The 20,137-nt window shown below is 39.9% G+C and overlaps 2 protein-coding genes across 14 annotated transcripts in view; one reads left to right on the top strand and one right to left on the bottom strand.

The window, feature by feature from the left end:
• The first annotated feature begins 48 nt into the window (after positions 1 to 48).
• Positions 49 to 2,894, top strand: LOC105153955 (hypothetical protein). Of its 2 annotated transcripts, none has more exons than XR_015545515.1 (5): positions 49 to 329; positions 617 to 920; positions 1,074 to 1,235; positions 1,444 to 1,951; positions 2,637 to 2,894. XR_015545515.1 is itself a non-coding variant. In XM_011069126.2 (5 exons), the coding sequence occupies exons 1-5, from the start codon at positions 214 to 216 to the stop codon at positions 2,735 to 2,737; spliced, it is 1,089 nt and encodes a 362-aa protein (XP_011067428.1). In that variant the 5' UTR covers positions 50 to 213; the 3' UTR covers positions 2,738 to 2,894. The 2 variants fall into 2 exon arrangements, 1 of the variants encoding a protein (XP_011067428.1); XM_011069126.2 differs by having other exon boundaries at positions 50 to 329; positions 1,444 to 1,849.
• A 2,132-nt stretch (positions 2,895 to 5,026) lies between these two features.
• The window catches only part of Rbp (RIMS binding protein), a 22,520-nt gene continuing 7,409 nt past the window's right edge, over positions 5,027 to 20,137 (bottom strand). For 6 of the 12 annotated variants that reach the window (XM_087407373.1, XM_011069438.2, XM_087407377.1 and 3 more), the window contains exons 5-17: positions 19,502 to 19,936; positions 18,905 to 19,214; positions 18,102 to 18,685; positions 17,752 to 17,878; positions 16,901 to 17,109; positions 16,164 to 16,568; positions 15,391 to 15,931; positions 15,050 to 15,265; positions 14,535 to 14,743; positions 14,053 to 14,289; positions 13,647 to 13,905; positions 11,360 to 11,628; positions 5,027 to 9,730 (exon numbers count right to left, since the gene is read on the bottom strand). In XM_087407373.1, the coding sequence (XP_087263499.1) occupies positions 9,209 to 9,730; positions 11,360 to 11,628; positions 13,647 to 13,905; positions 14,053 to 14,289; positions 14,535 to 14,743; positions 15,050 to 15,265; positions 15,391 to 15,931; positions 16,164 to 16,568; positions 16,901 to 17,109; positions 17,752 to 17,878; positions 18,102 to 18,685; positions 18,905 to 19,214; positions 19,502 to 19,936 (4,323 nt within the window). In that variant the 3' untranslated portion in view covers positions 5,027 to 9,208. The remainder of the gene's footprint in view (positions 9,731 to 11,359; positions 11,629 to 13,646; positions 13,906 to 14,052; positions 14,290 to 14,534; positions 14,744 to 15,049; positions 15,266 to 15,390; positions 15,932 to 16,163; positions 16,569 to 16,900; positions 17,110 to 17,751; positions 17,879 to 18,101; positions 18,686 to 18,904; positions 19,215 to 19,501; positions 19,937 to 20,137) is intronic. The other 6 variants (XR_015545509.1, XM_087407375.1, XM_087407378.1 and 3 more) reach the window with 6 other exon arrangements.

The raw sequence follows: 20,137 nt of genomic DNA, 5'->3' as shown, positions 1-20,137 counted from the left end.
TTCCGAAAATCTATCTCGGTTTTCGCGCCGTCCATGCGCCGACGGTGCCGATCAATATATCGTGTAGGCAGATAAACGCGCGCATGCACGGTTGCGGTTCGATAGCGACGAGCCCGTTCCTATCCTGCCGCGGATCCTGAAGTATTGCGTTTCTGCAAGAGAAGAGTGATATTATTCTTGCACGTCGGTGAAACAACAAAAGAGTCTGTCACGATGTCAAGCAGCAAGTGCGTGAAACAGCCGCGTAAGGCGTACACCAAGGAACAGCATGAGATGACGCACTCCGAGAAGCTAAGGCTAATTGATGATGAGCTGAATTCCTTTTACAAGTAACGAATCACTTTTGATATGCGTGGAATTATTCGTGAAGTCGTATTAGATTTTTGTTTTATACTTTCATTGCGCTCTTATCACCTAAATAAAAAGAAATAAAAAAATTTGTATCAGTAACGATAATTTCAAAATTATATATAAACAAGTAGAGATATTTTTCCAAATCATTATTATAATCATTTTTGTAAAAAGCAGATTTATGGAAAAAAATTATTTCTATAATTATGCACGATGGAGATCTTTTTTCTTTATTATTATTATTGTATCCAAAATTTTTTCATAGGTACTGCCAACAGGCGGGTTTCACTGAAGAGGAAATGGACATTATATGCCAGCCGCTCGTAGCAGCGATGCGTCGCTCATGGTTACAACTCGTCTGTCGTGGCACCCTGGTGCTGATAGTACTGGGTACACTGGCGTGTCTTGCAGCTCAGTTGGACTTCGTTGGTACTCATTTCACCGCCCTCAGCCGTCTGCTGCTGATAAAAGTTTTGCCGATCTGGAACTGGCAGCCACTCTATTATGAAAACTGCATGATTAACAACCCCTTTTACAATGATTACACTATTACGGAAGAGGATTGCGTGGTACGCTTCGTATTTTCAGAATAAGAAAAATCAATGTTTACGTTTGGGAAAGAGATTCTATTGCGGTTTTTGAGATGTAAAATATTTTAAGAAGAAATATATCTAAGATACCTAAAATCCACGCTTGAATAATTGTCAGAGAACTTCTTGCAGACCTGCGAGGCGTTGGAGACGATTGATCGTCTATCGGACGTTCGGTATCGTAATCTGGTTGATAATTATCTGAATCGTGACGCACCAGCCATCATCACCGACGCAATGGATTCATGGGCAGTCATGAATACCGATTACTTCTGGTTTGATAATATCACCCATGTGAGTAATAAATGAATTTTGTTGCCTTATTACTATAAATGCTTAACTTCTTCAGGAATCAAATTGAAGAAAAAAATGTAGATAACTTTCACTTATCGAAATTGAATTGTCTCTTCGAAGACAAAAGATTCTTTGCCATAGCAAACAATCAGTGTAATATTTGCAAAAGACGATTCCATGAAGAAACATTATTTTTCGACGCAAACAGCTCTACTTGGAGAACGAGCGGCTGATGGAGACGGTACCATGCGCCCTGACCTCGAATCTGCGTACTGGTTCGTCCGATCTTGCGGCATTTCTTCGACGCGTGCACGCCCCCGAGGTGGCTAAGTGGTTTGTCCATTGGCAGAACTGTGACATCAACGCTGTGAAGGTACTCAGAAAGTACTATCAACGACCGTACTTCCTCTCCAGCACAGTCTCGCCGGCGCATTTCAACTGGGTGCTCATGTCTTCGGACTACAATAGTCCGAGTTACAAGAAAGTCGAGCTCGACTCTGGTTTAATCGCTCTCGCTCAACTTCGTGGCGCGACTCAACTGCGTCTCACTCCTATAAATCCCTGCAACAGTTCGTGCCCTGAGCTGATCGCCGATCTGCATCAGGGCGAGATGCGTAAGTGCTGCGACTGAAATTGGACTGAAGTACGGAGCACCTTTAACAGCTCGCGATAAACCGGAGTGGCTGGCGTTCTGAAAAGGCCACACTAAACTTCTAGTGAGTTGTATAATTGTTGAATTATTTATATGTATAATAATGTAATTACAAAATTTGCCTTTTAATTCTACGTGCTGATTAAAAGGTGTTCCATACTTCTGATAAAATTGTGGCATAATAACGGTGGGCGAACGGAGGATTGGGCTGTAATGAATCAAATTTCCAATTTCAAACTCGCTTATTATATTAATTATCCATTTATCGAATAATTAATCTCGCAAAATGAGGATCAGCATACACACACACACACACACACACACGCACACACACACACACACACGCACACACGCACGCGCGCGCGCACACACACACACACACACACACACACACACACACACAAACTTTTAGTATTGTCTGAGTATATTGTCAACCATTGTTGAGAGAAATCGATATTTCTGAACTTGTATTTCATCTGTGATGCATGCTGTACAATTTTTCCTCGCTTTGATAGAAATTCAATTTGAAATACCAAACATTTTTAATTTTACATGCCTCTTGAGAATCGAAAATATTTATTTATTGAAGACCTATCTATAAAATCGGATGAGATAAAATTAGCGACGACCTCCTGAATGCTATTAAGGTTTTATGATCTCAGATCCGTATGTCAAACTCACGCGTAATTTTACAATATCGTACGCGACGATATTTTCTCGTTGATAAATTATTCATAATATTGCTGCAGTCGTTTTCACAAATGTGATGTGGACGCTCGAGTACGCACCGATGCGTGGCCTGGACAATATCGCCATACTCACGGAGACCGTCTGGGAGGAAGACACGTAGATTATGTCGTCAACCTGAGGAGATTGTTTTATCGTCACGCAAAATACTTTTAGTTCCACAATACTCTCCGACGTGACAGCTATATATCAATTTGATATATATTATGTATTCATACTCCATTACGACATATTAAATAAAGATTGAGCATTCTGGTTTCCGACTGAATCAATTACTCTCCCGTCCATACTCAGACTTGCAATGATATCTAAAATGAAAAAAAAAAAACGTGGCTTAAAAACCCAAAGACGAACCAATTAGCGATACGATAAATCGGTGCGGTGGTCCATAACGAGGTATACCAGAAGTAACAACAAACAAGATTCGTTTTTTTATTAATTAATCGTTTATAATAACATTGTGTGTGTGTTTTTTGTGAGCTCTCTTAAATCTTCTGTTTTCTCTTCATATATATGTATATGTATATATATATATATATATATATATATATATATATATATATATATATAGATAGATAGCAGCTTTTTTCTTCTGTTTCTCTTACTTCACCTCGATCTAACAAGGAATAAGATCGTCACGCACCGATTCATAGAAAAAACAAAGCGCAAGATTATTGAATGACAAACGTAGCTGGCGTTTCTCTCTCTTGGCATGCTTAAGAGACGATGATATATTTCCTTTTCATTATTTTTTTTTTCGTTTATATTGAAACGTGTTATATAGTCGATTTGCGCTACCTCCTGCTCCCGCTTCATACGTTCTTAATGTCGACACGAGAGAAAGAATGACAATAATTGGTGACTAATTAACACTGTCCGGATAGCTTCGTAGCTTCCTTCTTAAACCGCCCTTCTGTCAGTCACTTTGATTCGTTATAGCGCTCTCTCCCTCCGTCAGTGAAGCTTTCCTAGCGGAACTAAAGTCCGCGGTTCCCAGAACGATTGTCGTCGATTACGCCGGTATCCGTTTAAGATCATACTAAGTCTGTGATTTTTTTCCATCATTTCGGTCTTAATAAACACCTAAAATAAATTATATTCAGAGAATAAAGCTGTCAAGTATAATCGTTAAATTTATCGCGTTTATCTTTCATAAGTTTAATTTTCAGCGTTCGCGCGAAGAATGAAGAATCAATCACGAAACGATTTACTGTCAGAGAACCATTCTCAGATAGTAAGACTTTGAAACGGACACTCGTACCGACGCTCGTCGACCTGGGATATGTGTGTGTCTTGTGTACGTGTGTGAATGCGCGGAGGGCGGGCGTTATATTTATTCTATTCGACACCTATATAGTAGGTGAAATCAACCCAGTGCCTTATGTCTAAAGGTATCTACGAAGACCGAAAGAAACGTCCGGAAAATTGTTAAGGATTGTTGGGCGCACCTGCGTTCCTTTCAGCATTCGAGAACTCGTTCGCACGCTCGCTCACTCGCTCGTTCGTTCGCCAATCGATTTCAGTCCTCGACGCCGATCGCCGCGATATCAAAAGAGCTACACGGATCGTCCCATTCAGAGGCTAAAAGTCGATGAGAATGTACAATGAGATATACAGAGGCATGAGGCTCGATAAACGATCCCAAGAAATACTCAGTAGATCTGCCGCGATTGATACCGCCAAGTTAAGGCCGACGATCCGTCATCGCAATCGCGCAGAAGGAAAAGATTAACATTCATCTTCGATAAACTTACAACGAGAAGATTGTCGGATATGGAAACATTATAGACAACAATTCACATTCGATAGGACATTATAAGATGCATCATTAGCTCTATGAGATTAGAGGTGGAGATTAGAACTGACCATTTAAAATCACATATTGGACGCGGATCAAAAATTCAGATTTTTAGCTATATACGAATATCACGGCTTTCAAGAAGATGTAATTCATAGAGGTGATCCAATGATTATGTAATATTCTTAACGCGATGACGGATCAGGAGCCTTCAAGAGCGAGACCATTGCGTAATCCTCGCGCTCGATCATCTCGTCGCGTGTGTCTCGCTATTTTATTGTTCTCGTTAAACTTTAAACGATCGAATCGCTGGCGCTTGGTCTGAATCGCGCGAAGAGGATGACGAGCGTCGCGAAGATGGCTTCGTTCAAACGCGAGATACATAATGAGTCCGTTCGCGTGAAAGTCATATAGGTGCGTTTTAGGGTGATCATATCTAAAAGTCTAACGATGATAAGTAAAAATGCTTACTCTTTTCTCTTTCATTTTCTCTTTCTCTCTCTTCGACTTTGTACCGTAAGTAAAAGCACTAATGTGTGCGCACCGCATCGACGATTAATTTCTGTACTTTTTCTTTCTTCTGTTCAAACAATATTTTCTTTTCTTCTTCGAAGACCCGCTTCCTGCCGGAACCCGCTCGACAACTCGCGTCGGTGCTCCCATAATTCTCTTTCGTTCCCTCTTACTTTTCCTCTCTTTACGCCTATAATCAATTTTAAGTCCGTAACAAATATTTATACTTTCTCGCTCGCGCGAAAGAGAACTATACACGGCTATATTATAGAGATACGTGGGTTAACGCAGAAAACAATCGAAGAAGACACATAACGACCGCGACATATGTGAGAGATTACACACACTCGCTATTAGCGTCTTGGTACTCGTTATAATCACCCGCGGTATCGGAAACTTCGATATCAGTCTTTTATCTTCACATCGCCTGAATCAAGATTACTTGTCAGATATGAGTTCAGTGCTGTCGTAATACAGTGCAAAAATTATCAATAGTGAGGTGGAGAGGGCGGGAGAAACAATAAATAAAAAGCCGCAGAAGCGAAAGATGATAAATAATAATGATAAATAATGTCGATATCATTTTCCACTCGGGTTATTACCCGAATTGTTCAGTCATCATATATAGTTCCATAAAGTATTGATATTCTTTCTCTTTCGCTTCAAAATGCGCGTTTATGTATTATAATCTCTAATGAAAAAAATGCAATCAAAATAACTATGCAAGCGAAACATCCATCGTTGCAAATCATTATGGTGCATTGATGTCTTCGCGAATTTATCCACGAATAGTCGCAGAAAAAAACGACTGATTCTCTCACGTCTCTTGCGCAATCGTCCTATGCTACACGATCGGATCTGATTGATCGATTATCGGATCCGTTGGACGCGCACGTTCAAAGCCGAGCGTTATCATTCTATACTATCACGCAACAATAAAATAAAAAATAAAAGCAAGAAATGTTTCGACATTCGAGTACCGTTGTTCTGTCTACTTTTAATTTAGACAGATTCACTCCATGTAGTGTAATCATTCATGCATTAGCTTGTGTAACGGCAACACCGCGATAGGGAGATACATTCATCTCTTGTAATTAATTTCTATATACGTTATCTTAATATTTACAGCGCTTGCAATCTTATTATCATTTAAATAATGATTTTCCATAATCTTTCCAGTCTTAATAATTTGCGCATTAAAATCTTTGATTCATAACAAATCATCATAAGATATCTACTGCGGACTTATTACATGATGGAAAAACGAGCTGTACAGTTATTTTATTTAGATAGTGAATTCCAACTTTTCTTTAATGATAGAGATTTTATTTTGGTCCATATTGACGTATACATGATGTTCCTATTATGCGATTCATTAATATCATTCCATTTATATGTCAGACAATCAATGTTACTTTTATTACTTTTCTGAACATCGTAATAGTAATTTCTTTCCCTCCTCTATTCTAAATTCTAACAAAGTGTAATTGTAACATCATTACGTGAGACATATTATCTCCCAAAAAATCATTAAAGCTGCAATGAGACCCTGATAGAGATGAAAGGATTGAATTGCGATCTTGAAATTCCTAGAAATTGCTTCATATTTCAACGGAAATGATTATCTCCCTACGCAGTGCTCCCTTCTTTTCAAAATCTTGAGTTTGTCTCGCTGTATATGTATATTCGTCACCGAAAAACGAGAAGCGAGTACACACACAGGATAAGCGCGAGTAATAACAATTAAGTACAAGATTGTGTCAATGGCGTGACATTGATAGTAATGATAATATTGATGACAAAGTAAATACGCCGACCGGGGGAGAGTCTACAAATGATCTTGACCTTGACATATGTTGTCAAGATCACTCAGGATCATAACAACATATGCCAAGGTCATTGGAGAATTCTTCTCCGATCGGCATATTACGCCGATGAGATAATGATAATGATAATGATAATGATGATGATGATGATGATGATGATGACGACGACGATGATGATGATGATGATGATGATGATGCGATGATGATGATGATGATGATGATGATGATGATGATGATGATGATGATGATGATGATGATGATGATGATGATGATGATGATGATGATGATGATGATGATGATGATGATGATACTAACGATGATGATGATGATAATAATGATGATGATACTAATGATGACGATGAAAATAAACCCATAAAACTACTATATAACTGCCTATGTAACTACCAAATAACTGTCATATTACGTATTTACATAGCAGTTACATGGCAATTACATGGCTGGGAAAATGAAGATAATGAGGATGATGAAAATGATGATGGCGGTGATGATAATGATGTCGTTGAATGATTCAATAATGGATCCGGAAAAGATTTGTCGCTCTTCCTCCGCCATATTTTTTTGCTAAAGATATTTTGGCGAAAGAAAACAATCGAAGGTAAAGATACTTTGTACAAAATACGATACAAGTAGCGATGTAACAATACTTTGCAATAGTTAAATATAATATATGTATATATATATGTATATCTGTATATGCATATGTATATATGTATATCCCGTTACCATTTAGTACGCTATGATCTCCCATTCCATCTGAATTGTCTCTCACACACACAGTTATGATATATATTTGATACACGGCCGATTCGCCCACCCCGATCGAAAGATCGTAGCATTTCTGCGTTTCATTGGTGTCTGACGTTGCTTCGTATTCCATTTCGTCTTAAATTTTTGTGCGCCATTCAAGACAAGTCCGACGATAAATGGTCACATCGCCGTTCATCCTCGGGCATCATCTTGGATTCCTTCGATTCTTTCCCAATCCGAATAGGAGATCCTGATTCCGAGATTCATCCGAGTGGTCGAAAACATGAGGCTCAAGGATCTCTTTCTCTCTCTTTTTCTCTATCTCTCTCGCGGTCCGAATGCGACGATTCTATCCGCGTGCAGGTCCATTCGGGAATGCTGGAATAAAAGCGAAGGACATGGGATAATGAGGAAACACGCGAAGAGGAGGGGGGGGGGAGGTCCAGTCTCATACATACATACACGGGAACAAGAGAAAATTGTCAAGACGAGAGACGTCATCATTTATTCGTATATGCGCCGCTGCGGCTCTCGATGTAGCGCGCTGAATTTCCACGAGAAAAAGAAAAAAATAGCTAGAGGAATTATCAATTAGAGATATGATTATTAGTTGCTGCTGGGTGAGACGGTTCTCCCAAGGCACACCCACGTTGTTGTCACGTCCTGACTCCTATACGGCGATATGATTATTCCTTTGCAGGTCGGCCTTTATTTCTCTTTTTCGTCTGTGTGATGAAAGATTCAACTTCGATTTGTCTAGCTTTGCTTCGCCAGTAACTCGTTTTTGTATATATGGAATTTACATTAACGCGGAATCCTTCTCTCTCTCTCTCTCTCTCTCTCTCTCTCTCTCTCTCTCTTTCACATACACTCGATACAATCTGCAAGATTTCTTTTGTTACTCCGAGAACCGAACGGCGCTTTGAATAAAACAAAGAGGACGAAGAGAGATTGGAAGAAACAGTCGCGCAGATACGCGATTTACATGATTTGCGCCGTCGCTTAAAGTATATTTTGCAGATAGCATTCCATAATATTGACTATCTTGTGTATGTTAGGAGATTCCGCGACGGACGAGCAAGTATTTCTTCAATGGACCGCGCAGCACTGATCGAGGATCCTACCGTCGCGTGAAGAAGAAGACAAAATAGTAGAAGATTTCAGAAAAAGAGGATTAAGACAAAGTTCGATGAATCTTGTTCGTGTCTCTTGCCTCTTCTCGATCGGTAGAATCGTCAGTTAAATCTCAACGTGGAGCATCTTTATCTCATCTTGAGCTATCCGCACCGTTCTTTCTCCCTGCCTCTATCGCAAAGTTCGTCCTCGATATATATTTATCCAACGACGGTTTCTCTTTATTTTGCAGTAATTAACGATTATTAGTAGCGAGTAGCAACAATAGCAGCAACAGCAGCAGCAGCAGCAATGGCGCACTTTTTCTCGCCTTGTCGCCTTTGTCTTAGTAACAACGTCCGACGAGATCGTTTCCTCGTTGCATATTTTCTGCTGTCGAACGACGTTCGTAGTAATACTGATTTATACGTGATTGACGAGATTGACTTGCGCGCGTGCGGAGCGCGAAAAAAACGAAACAAAAACGATCGTGACAATGCGTCGTTATTATCATCATTATCGTTATCACCGTCACGTCGTCAGTGATCGCTCCTTCTCACTTGCCCAATCCGAACTTCATGAAGATCAGCTCTTTCCCTTTGGACAGTATATCGCCGCCAGCACTCGCGCCCGCCATTTCGGTGAACTTCTGCATCAGATTCGGCCCGGTACTCTGTTGCTGCGGCTGCTGCTGCTGTTGTTGCGTTGGATTAGGCTGTGTCTTGGACTGTGCCGTCGGCAGCACCGCCGGTATCCCTCTCATAGGTTTGCTGGCACTCTGAGGACCGCCCATTTGCATTCCGAGACCGCCTGGTTGATTTTGCTGCGAGAATGGCTGGCCTAGTTGCTGTTGTGGTTGACCCATTTGCTGTTGTTGGAACTGTTGCGTTGGTTGTTGCGAATATCCTTGATTCGGCTGTTGCTGTTGCTGGTATGGCTGATTCGGCTGTTGCTGGTATGGTTGATTCATTTGCTGCTGGCCTTGATAGTCTTGCTGCTGGAGATGTTGGCCCGGGCCCTGCATACCCGGCATGTTACTACCAGCGATCCGATTGACCACGCCGCCCCTCCCCTTCCCCTAAAAACAAAGAGACATGGTTAATTCGGTTTTTTCTTTCTCTTGACAATAATTATCTCGCTTTTTTTGTTTTATTGATATCCAATCGCTAATAACTGAACAAACCGTATCTATTTTTTCGCCTAACTCTATCACGCACGTTCTATCGTTACTTTCGTTAGTGTCACCTCTGCGAGACTATATTCTTCTATCATTCCGAAGATTCTACGATTCGCTTACGCAAATAAATTGTCGGCAATTCGAAAGATATATGTGATGATTTCTGTTTTATGTAATGGTGGTAAAAAATAATTGGCAAGAGAAAGAAATAACTATGAGTATATGTTTCAAAATAAGAGAGAGAGAGAGAGAGAGAGAGAGAGAGAGAGAGAGAGAGAGAGAGAGAGAGAGAGAGAGAGAGAGAGAGAGAGAGAGAGAGAGAGAGAGAGAGAGAGAGAGAGAGAGAGAGAGAGAGAGAGAGAGAGAGAGAGAGAGAGAGAGAGAGAGAGAGAGAGAGAGAGAGAAGGTAACAGAAAAATGGACAAAAATTTATAAAGATCTTCGTGTTGTATTTCCGATTCACCCTTTTGTAAAATATGTGTTAGTGGGACATTCATGTCACGACGATTTATCGAGGCGTAAAATAGGTTTTTTTTCTTCTTTTTGCGATGATCTTTATTAAAATGACGAAAGATCAAATAAGAAGATGCTACAGCATGCTGCACGATTCAAAGCATTTCACATAGCATACACTGACACGAGATACACATAGCTTACGTGCCATCTTCGACACGTGTGTTTGACAATAAAGCGTGATTCATACTTGCAAAAAGAAGAACATACAACTAAATAAAATACAAAATACTGATTCAAACAGCCATCAGATTTTTTAAATTAAACATGACTTTGCTAATTCTTCTCATTGTCAATCCACATTGCATTAGAAAAATTAGCATTTCAAAAAATTCGTTTTATGAAATAATTAAAATGTTATTTTATGTGTTTATACTTTATCAATATCATTTGCATTCATGCAAAAAGATTAAAATTATTGAATAATTATTTCTAATAAAGATAGAGTTGCGAGTTAGAACAAAGCATAGAGAGCAACATGTAATTTAAAAAAATTTATGCATAAAAATGCATAAAAATATAAAACCATAAACTTTTTTTGTAAAGTCTTTTTTTATAAAGTCCAGTTTCTATAACTTAATCTAATATCTATATTTTATCTATGAAGAAGTAAATCAAATAAAGAAACTTGAAAGAATAATCTGTCAATTGATCGCATCCTAACAAAAATTCCAATAAAATACAAACGAAATGTTTCTTAAAGAAAATATTCAGTCGGTTTAAATAAGAAAATATTCATTCGCTCAAAAATTTCGCAGCCATGTGGTAACAAAAAATTTAAGTTTTTCCTCTCTCCATTTCTCATTGAAAGGAAATTAACTTATGATCGTAGAACCGACTTGTCAATCATAGACAAGTTGATTGTGGAAGCTCCGATGTACCTGAAGAACAAGCGCACAAAAAGTGTGGATGAAAAGCACACACGTTCGACAAAAAGCACATAAAAAAGAAAGAGAGAGAGAGAGAAAGAGAAAGAAAAAGCGCACGAAGAAATTCTCGGAAGAGGAGCGGGCTCACCTGTTGCTGAAGGTGGGGCAGTACGGGACCTTGCTGATGGGCACCCATGACACCGCCGCTGGGTGGCAAGTGACTGGGCCCATGCTGATTGGACGTGGTTACGGTCGTGTAGCTGTGGTGATTCGCTTGTTGATAGGCTAGATGCGGTGGATTGTTTTGATGTTGTAGTTGATGTTGTTGGTTGTTCATTAGTGATGGTGGTGGTTGTTGTTGTAGTTGTCTAGAGTCTAAGTGACAGACAGGGACAGACACAGGCACAATGCAGGCATCTAGCAACAGAGAAGAGAACAGAACCGTGTTGTCATTTATGGCGCATTTATCTTTTACTTTTTTTCCTTTTTTTCCATTTTCTTTTTCTCTTTTCCTTCGAGTCGATCGAGCATGTCAGGGTATATACTACCGAGATTTCGAAGAGCCGCGAGTAGCGAAATAGACCGTCCAGATGAGATCAATAATTATTTGAATAAGATCGCGCAAAAAGTTCCGGAATTATTTGACGAGATCTTATAAGTCACGTGAGTTTCAACGGGCACGACGTCGTCATTCGGTCTCTGGTATTCTTAGATAAAACTCGCGACCATCTATCGTTGGTTTGTATCGTCCGATCAATGAATAAACGAAAGATCAACGTAATCGTAAATGGCCAGCATGACAACACGACACGAACGACAATCATGTGACACGACGACCATCGATCAGTTCAGGCACACAGAAACAGATCATGTCGGTATAAAGTAAACTGTTATATATCACAGCGACATGATCGTGTGTATATAATCAGTCAGATAAATATATATATAGTGTAAATATATAATATATATACGTATGTATATAATATAGACAGAAAGAATAGGACAGATATGTAGAGTAATAGTAACAGAGGCAGATAGTGCCCTGAGAGAAAAAAAAAATATATATATATAAATATATGTATACACGTATAAATCATATATACGTATATAAACATATACATATATATATATATATAATATTAGATATATACTTATATAATAGAAGACACTGAAAGCAGCTTAGTGTTTTATTGCATATATAATCTATCGTCGTGTGTATGACAGCACGTGTTTTCACGGACGTTTACCAAATTCTTTTTATATACATGTGACGCGAAGAACTCTCGGTTCGGTGTAATACTTGTAACGTTGACGATCGTGGTAACAATTAACAGAATAACATGACATTGTTAAATGCCTACGAGAGCGTGATATCGATGTACATTGCTGGAAGAACCGGTGTTGACCGGTAGTGCGTGTGAAGCGACACAACGAGTCCTCTCGCGTCGAGAGGCACGTGTAGGGCGTGTCGGACACGCGGTTTGCACACCTTGTTCCAAAAGAATTTCAATCTAATTATACGCCGCATGCTCATTCGGCTCGAATTGCATATCGATTCGAATTCGCCAAATTGCGCAATGCTAATAATATATCAGTGTGGCCCTTCTGCCTGTCGTCTGGCACACATCTGGTTTCATGTCTTGTGTTGCTTGACGCTTGCATTTTCGTTTTTGCACACACCGACGCGATCGCTATCGATTTTGCATTTTATGAGGAACAATATACGTACGCATTTTCGATCCGATCGCTCAATCATCCAAGACAATAAAATGATGCATCGCGTCGGTATGAAAACGTCAACAACCCCTCGAGCCAGTTCCAACATCCGCGAAGAGACCGAATTTTATGTGACACATAGCAATTTCTAACTTACAGCGGAAATAAACTATTTCTGGCTTTTAACAATTTGGCAGTTTGCGCTTCTTGCATTGCGCTGCGGATGCTGCGTTTTTACATCAAAACATTCACGGTGATTGGGTACGTCAAAACAATATCAATATATACACATGGAGAAAAAGAATTTTGCTGACGAAGCGGAATCATTTTTGCTACTATACATGATGCAAAAATACTTTTATTATCAAAAGCAGTTATTGGTTTGATAATTAATCAACATTACAGCGAGGTCTATTCTCTTGATAAAAAATGAAAAATCTCATTGAGTTTACTTGTGAGCACATGAATGTGCTGCGAAGCAAGATACAAGTAAATGCAACAAATAAAATTAATATCTTTAAAATAAATTTTTTCTCTGTTTATATAATAACCAGATTTACTATAATAATAAAATATGTTGGAACAACAAACTTTCTTCTCCATGCAGAACACACAATTAATTCCGATGTCGTCTTGGCTTGAGGAGCTATTCATGCCCTGATAATTGGTACTATAAGGAGGATTTGATGAATATGAATGGTATCTGATTGCGTGTTTACCTTTGCCACGTCGGTGACCGGCCGGGGGTGGTTCGCGAGGAGGTGGCGGTGGCCCCCTCGCGCCCGGTCCTTGGCTCTGGCCGCCGGGTCGTCTGCTACCCTGCGGCGGTTGCCCCTGATTCTGTCCGGGTGCCTCAGTGAGGAAATTACTCGGTACTAAACCGCGGACACCGTTCAACTCGCCCATGTAAAATCCATCATCATCCATATCGCCGTAGACGTATATCTCGTTTCCGGTTTGGAACGTTAATTCAACTTGCTGCAAAATTAAGGCAATTAATAATAAAAATATATCAATTATTATATAAGTTATTATGTAAACACGTGGCAATCAATTATGTATAGTTAGTTATTTATCGGATTCTTAAGACTCCGATTGAATATCTAAATAAAACAAAAATCTTACAGCATCAACGTTAGGAGATAATTCATGAGGATCATAATCGTAGAGGGCTATCATCTTTTTCACAGGCATGCTTGCATAAATATCTCCCCATCTCTCACTCTGTGCAGGTCCCCGCCTACCAGGCTGCCCTTGACCTGGTGGATCTTTAAGCTCTTCCACCATATTATAAGGAACATATCCTCGTCTACCGCGACACTCGCCCCAGTAAAAACCATCAGCATCTTTTTCGCCGTATACCTATAGGATAAAAACATATATGATTTTTCTATCATATAATGCATTTTATAATGCAATATTATCATTGTATAATTTATAGATATAAATGTGAATTAAGTATGAAATTAAATATATATCAAGTTCATCTAAAGTTTTATAAAAAATATAATATGTATATCTTTTTACGAAGAATGTTTTTAATTTAAGTTTAATTAAAATAATTTCAATAATCACAAATATTAAATAAGAATGAGATAGGATAGAACCTTGATAGTATCGCCTTCGGAAAATGGTAATTCCTCCTCGCACGCATCTGGATTTGGTGACATAGTCGTAGGATCGTAGTCGAATAGTGCCACGAACCATCGTTGTCTCTTATTCATTTGTTGAGCTACATTTGATGGATGACTTGCTCCACCTTGAGCCTGTGGTAATCGTCCGCCACGACAAACCAGTCCCCTTCCTCTTTGAGATCCTGAACAATATTTAAAAAAATGAACATAATAACATACGACACATGGATTCATTTTGTACACTTAAAGTTGATAGACGATTAGACAGCATGATAATTTTACACCAAACACTGCAGCGAGAGAAGAGAGTCCGAAAGAAGAGAAGAGTGCCACATATATCATTCAGGGTTTATCTTCAGAGTTGTAACATAAACAGCAATTTTTCGAAATAATTAATTAGAAGAAAAATGAAAGTATTATTAAATTGGAAAGTGATGGAAAGAATGCAAAGAATTCCATCACAGCAACACAGTGACCATTATATCTACCCGTTTGGTCATAATAAGGATCTTGTGGTCTACTGCTGGGACCACCCATGCTAGGAGACCTATGTGCTCCAGGCGGGCCCTGTGGATCCATTTGCGGGCCATACCGATGATGCGGACCGTGATGCTGTGGTGGCATTCCCCGCGATCTTCGCGTGGGATCGTCCTCCTCACTATAATTTGCTTCGCTTGCAGAATCTTTTGTAATTTCCGGAATTCCTACACGAGATAATTAAAAATCGCGATTAAGTAAAAGTATAAATCACGCAGGGGAGCTTGGGTTGTACAAAGTCATTCATATTAAACCCAGATTCCCTTGCTTCTTTATATTTCAAAATATTTACCCATCTGAGGAATGCTCTGTCCGGGATAAATCTCTTTGTCGGAGAGATTCTCGTCCGTCTCGATGATAACTTGACCGTGGGCGTCTACCCTGTTGCTCACGTGCCGTCGCATGTGCGAGGGCATCGATGCATTTGGGTATCGCTGAGCTACGCCGCCGCCCATGCGATGGCGATTGGGATCATCCTGCTGGGGACCCATGGTGGACTGTTGGGATTGCCGCTGATCGACCATATGCGGAAGTCCACCATGGGATGGCGGCATGTGAGTGCCAGGACCACCTCGAAGCACGCTGCAAGGTATTGCTGTTGCGCAACTATCGCCCGACTGACTCTCCCTACTTTTAGTCCTGACGGTGATGTGTTTTGGATTGAGACCCATGAGTTTGTGTATGTCGACGAGTGCGTGATCCCCGGTGGGGCTGTCAACGTCGGTGACCTTCTTACCATCAGCGTACACCGCGTAACCGGTGACGGCCGAACCGTTTAGGGCAACAGGCTGCCAGGTCACTAGCAAAGTGCCGTCCTGCGGTCCAGCCTCCACCTAAAAATTGGATAACAGCACGTATCATGAATGCTACGAAAACTTTTAAGAATCATTGACAGAAATTCTAGAAACTCTAGTCTCTAGTATCCGATTCTGGTCATTACGAATTTTTGTTTCATTTCTGAAAAACACCGGAATTTAATATTGCTCTCCGAATTTTTTTTATTGTAATTATAGAAAATTTAAAAGTATAAAATTTAAAATACGAGACGATCATATTTGTATTAACCTGGATATCGACCGGAGGATCTGGTAATCCTTTGGGCAACGTTTTAAAGTGGACATGACAAGCCAAGTTATTTGCTGCCTGAGCATTTTGATCCTCAAAATGAGTTGCCCGCAGATTCTTCGCCTTGACGGTCACCCTGTATATCGTTGACGGAGCCAAGCCGGTGATGGTGTGTCTGTAGACGCCCGGCTTCACGGTTCTCACTTCCACGTTGTTCACGCATACAACGTGCTGATGATTGCTGTTACTGGGTAGCCAGGATATCACAGCACTAGTCGCTGTGACGTTCGATGCTTTGACGGCAGTTGGGCCCAAAGCAATGTCCTTACCGATCACCATCGTGCAAGCGGCATCGCGCGACGTTCTTCTCGAATGCGTGACCGATCGCACACTTATCCTGTGCGGCTGCATCAGCGGAAGAATAATTTCAAGATAATTAAATTGGGTTACATATAATTAAAACAGAACAAATATAATTGATATTTTTATACAAATCAATCCCTTATTCTCTTACATAACTTTGCGTGCCAGTCTAAAAAATTTAAGACAATTAATTTTTTTTATAAAGAACTCTTTTATATTACATATAGATAATTTTCTTTTCTATTATAATAATTATGTAAATATAACATATTAATTAATAATTATAACTTTAATTAAAAGTACTGTTTCTCCCTCATATTGTATTTATAAATTCTGTTTGAGGAGTCTAATAGATAAAGGATTTTATTACGAACCCGCGTAGAATCGACTCCTTCCACCAAGGCCCTGGTCCTCTCTGTGGCCTTCACCGTGACTTTCAGCACGCCGTCCACGTAGACATGATAGGATTCGAGTTGATGCATATTGTCGGGCGCAGTCCATCCGATCAGCACGCTCTTATTGAGCTGCCGCTCAAGCGTAAGGTGCTGCGGCGCCGGAACTAGGTCCGAAAACATGTAGACTTCTTCAGGAGGAAAAGACAAAGACAAAGCCTAGCTGTAGCTAAGGATTTCTCACTATCGTCTATCTCTCTAAGCCAGCCTAAATCCAGCCAACACTTAACACAGTGCAATGGTTTTCTGTGTTTCCCATTTTATTTTGTGATTATTCACTCCGTGAAAACCGGTACAGGATTCAGGCGTGGACGTTTACTGTGTGACGTTTACGTGTATATATTTCTTGTTCTGAATGATCAACGTGCAATAAATAGGATAGGAAAGGAAAGGAACATACCGAGGATAATTTGATATTATTTCTTGGATAGTCAACATTGAATTGAACATACATTATTGCAGACACATCAAGCAGGATTAATAAATTGTGGAAGTTTTATCTAAAAACAATTTTTTTTAGTTTTAGTACGGGCCATGAATCGTGTTATTTTGGAAACGTGTACAGTCGAAAAAACCTTTTAAACACATCGCTAAAAGCGGATCAATTTTTCTTCAAAGATGAAGATTCAAGTACCAAATATACCTACATATTACTGGATTACTGGATTGCGAATATAAATTTGATAATATTACATCATATAATTCAGCATTAAGGACATGCGCCATGCAACACTTTGCAGAATATCACAACAACAAATTGATAGAATATTAACCTGGTGGTTCCTGCTCATCCTCCTCCGCGATATTGTCGAGTTCCGCATACGCGGATAGTTCCGCTTGACGATTCCGATTTCCTTCTTCTAACGCGGCTAATTCTAAATCAATATCTTGCAGATAACACTAAAATAAATCAAATTAGAATTATTATTATTATTCTCCATTAATGTTCTCTAAATAAAGTTTTTACAATACTTATTATTTTCAAATATATATATGTTATTATTTTCATATATCAATAACAGATAACATCAACTTGTTTATCGTGGAGATAAAAATGCAAGTAAAATGCAAATATAAATGCATCCGACTCATTATGTACCTCGCTAGTTTTCATATTGCTCACTTGAGGGATATTTGTCGAGACGGAATCGTCTACGTCCCTGAGGCCAAGAACAGCTTGATGAAATTCTAGCAGATCGTCTCCGATCAACTTCTGTACGAAATTGGCAGGCACCAGACCGCGTCTACCGTCAAGCGTCTCCGCGTCTAGGAAGCCGTCATCGTCAGGCTGACCCCAGACCAAGAGATAATCGCCTCCTTGGACCGGTAGTTCCGCTTCCGGATTCGCGTTCGGTGAGTGCTGGAACGGCTCGTAGCTAAAACGAGCTATGTAAACATAACATCTGCCCTTGCCGGGTACATCCAACATGTCCACTTGACCCTCGGGTACAATGTCCTCAGTGTTGGTTAGTCGGTCCAGGGGATTCGTCAGTATACTCGTGGGAATCTTCGGCATTTGTCTAGGACCCATAAAATGGTAGCCAGTCGCGGTACCGGGCGCGGTCGGCGAACTGGCGCGCAAGCTCTGCTGGATCTGTTGGATAATCGCCTGCTGCTGAAGCTGATTTGCCTGCGACTGGGCGGAGAGTTGCTGCATCGCTTGTAGAGGATCGCCTATTGCTTGTAACAGGCCTCCTGAACTAGTACCTGCACAGATACGCGTTATTAGCAGAATGGCAATTAATGCTAAAATTTATCATATTTACACAAATATTTTACATTGAAAAGTAAACAAATTCAATTTAATAATAACGTTACGATTTATTTTCTAAAATAAAAAAAAAAAATTAAATCGTTGTTTAGTCTGTCAAAAATTACACACGAGAGACTAAATCTTTCAATAACGTGCATTAATACGATTCTGACCTGAGCTTACGCCCGACGTCCCGAAAGCGTTGGTCCCGACAGTAGTGGAGTATGTCGATCCACTGGTAGCGAAAGTGCTCTGACCGGTGGAAAAAGGAAGAACGGACTGAGGTACGCTCGTGAGTCCCCCAAGGGTGGAATGAAAGGATGTGGTAGAATACAACGGTAGCGAGGACAACGTTGTCTGTGTAATGTTCGTCTGCGGCACGGTATAGTTATGATGCGGCAGCTGGGTGCTGTAACTGGTCGCACCCGTGCTGTACGTTCCATTTGTATGCGAGGCCATGGACAAACTAGGATATGTCGTTGCCTGCGCGAGACAAATTGATTGTTGTGAAATTTATAGTCGTCTTAATCTTTTTTTACTTTTAATATCAAATATTACAAATAAAATTATAAAAGACTCTCGTTACCAAAAACTGCAATGTTTGAAACTATTAATTTGTAACTATTAATTTGGAATCTATTCTAAACAGGTATCATAAATTGAATACTAAAAATAATGCTATTCGTTCTATCTATACCTCCTCTATGCCTCCAATACTTCGTTTACTTGCTTATAAAAAAGTAATCGTAATTGAATAATTGACGACACACCTGTTGACTCCCATTCAACTGATAATTCTGGGCGGTCTGGGCAGGCTGTGTATAGTGAGGTATCACGCTCTGGCTAGCCGATGTCAGGTACGTGGTCGAGGCCGGATGCTGCTGCTGTTGCTGCTGAAGCGGTTGCTGATACGTTTGCGTATGCGGGTAGCTCTCCTGATACTGATTGCTTGTGAAGTGTGAGGTGTGCGTTGGCTGCTGTTTTTGTTGGGATGGTAGAACGCTTTGAGAATGAGAACTCGACATCTCATGCTGCGACTGTTGCTGATACTGTTGAATTTTCTGTTGGAAAGCGGGCTGCGACTGACTGCTGGAAAGTGACGGTGCCGGCGGTATCGGTTCGCTGTAGTGATATGGTGGTCCATTCGGCGTCAGTGGAGGACAACCAGGCATCATCGGCGTTAATGGCATTGGTGAACCTGCATACTGTTCGAACAAGTTTTGTCAATAATCAACAAATATCAGAAAGAAAGCATAGATCAGAAAATTACTTAAAGAATTATTTTTGTTGGTTCATTTTCAATAAGAATAAATTGAGGAAAATTTTATGTCAAATTTCTTCTAATTTTTCGTTATAAAAATTAGGTAGAAAGATTATGTAATATTATGTAAGCTTTTTGTATTGTA

Source organism: Acromyrmex echinatior, chromosome 6, assembly GCF_024713525.1.
Source record: "Acromyrmex echinatior isolate Ae372 chromosome 6, ASM2471352v2, whole genome shotgun sequence".
Lineage (NCBI taxonomy): Eukaryota > Metazoa > Arthropoda > Insecta > Hymenoptera > Formicidae > Acromyrmex > Acromyrmex echinatior.
Note: the sequence above shows the minus strand (reverse complement) of the source record. Positions and strands in the feature narration are given on the sequence as shown.

Bases quoted from the DNA above. Each gene is read 5' to 3' on its own strand.
- LOC105153955 (XM_011069126.2), top strand. From the start codon at position 214: ATGTCAAGCAGCAAGTGCGTGAAACAGCCGCGTAAGGCGTACACCAAG. The intron at 1,236-1,443 runs GTGAGTAATAAA...CGACGCAAACAG, and splicing joins GGTTTGATAATATCACCCAT to CTCTACTTGGAGAACGAGCG. The intron at 1,850-2,636 runs GTAAGTGCTGCG...ATATTGCTGCAG, and splicing joins TCTGCATCAGGGCGAGATGC to TCGTTTTCACAAATGTGATG.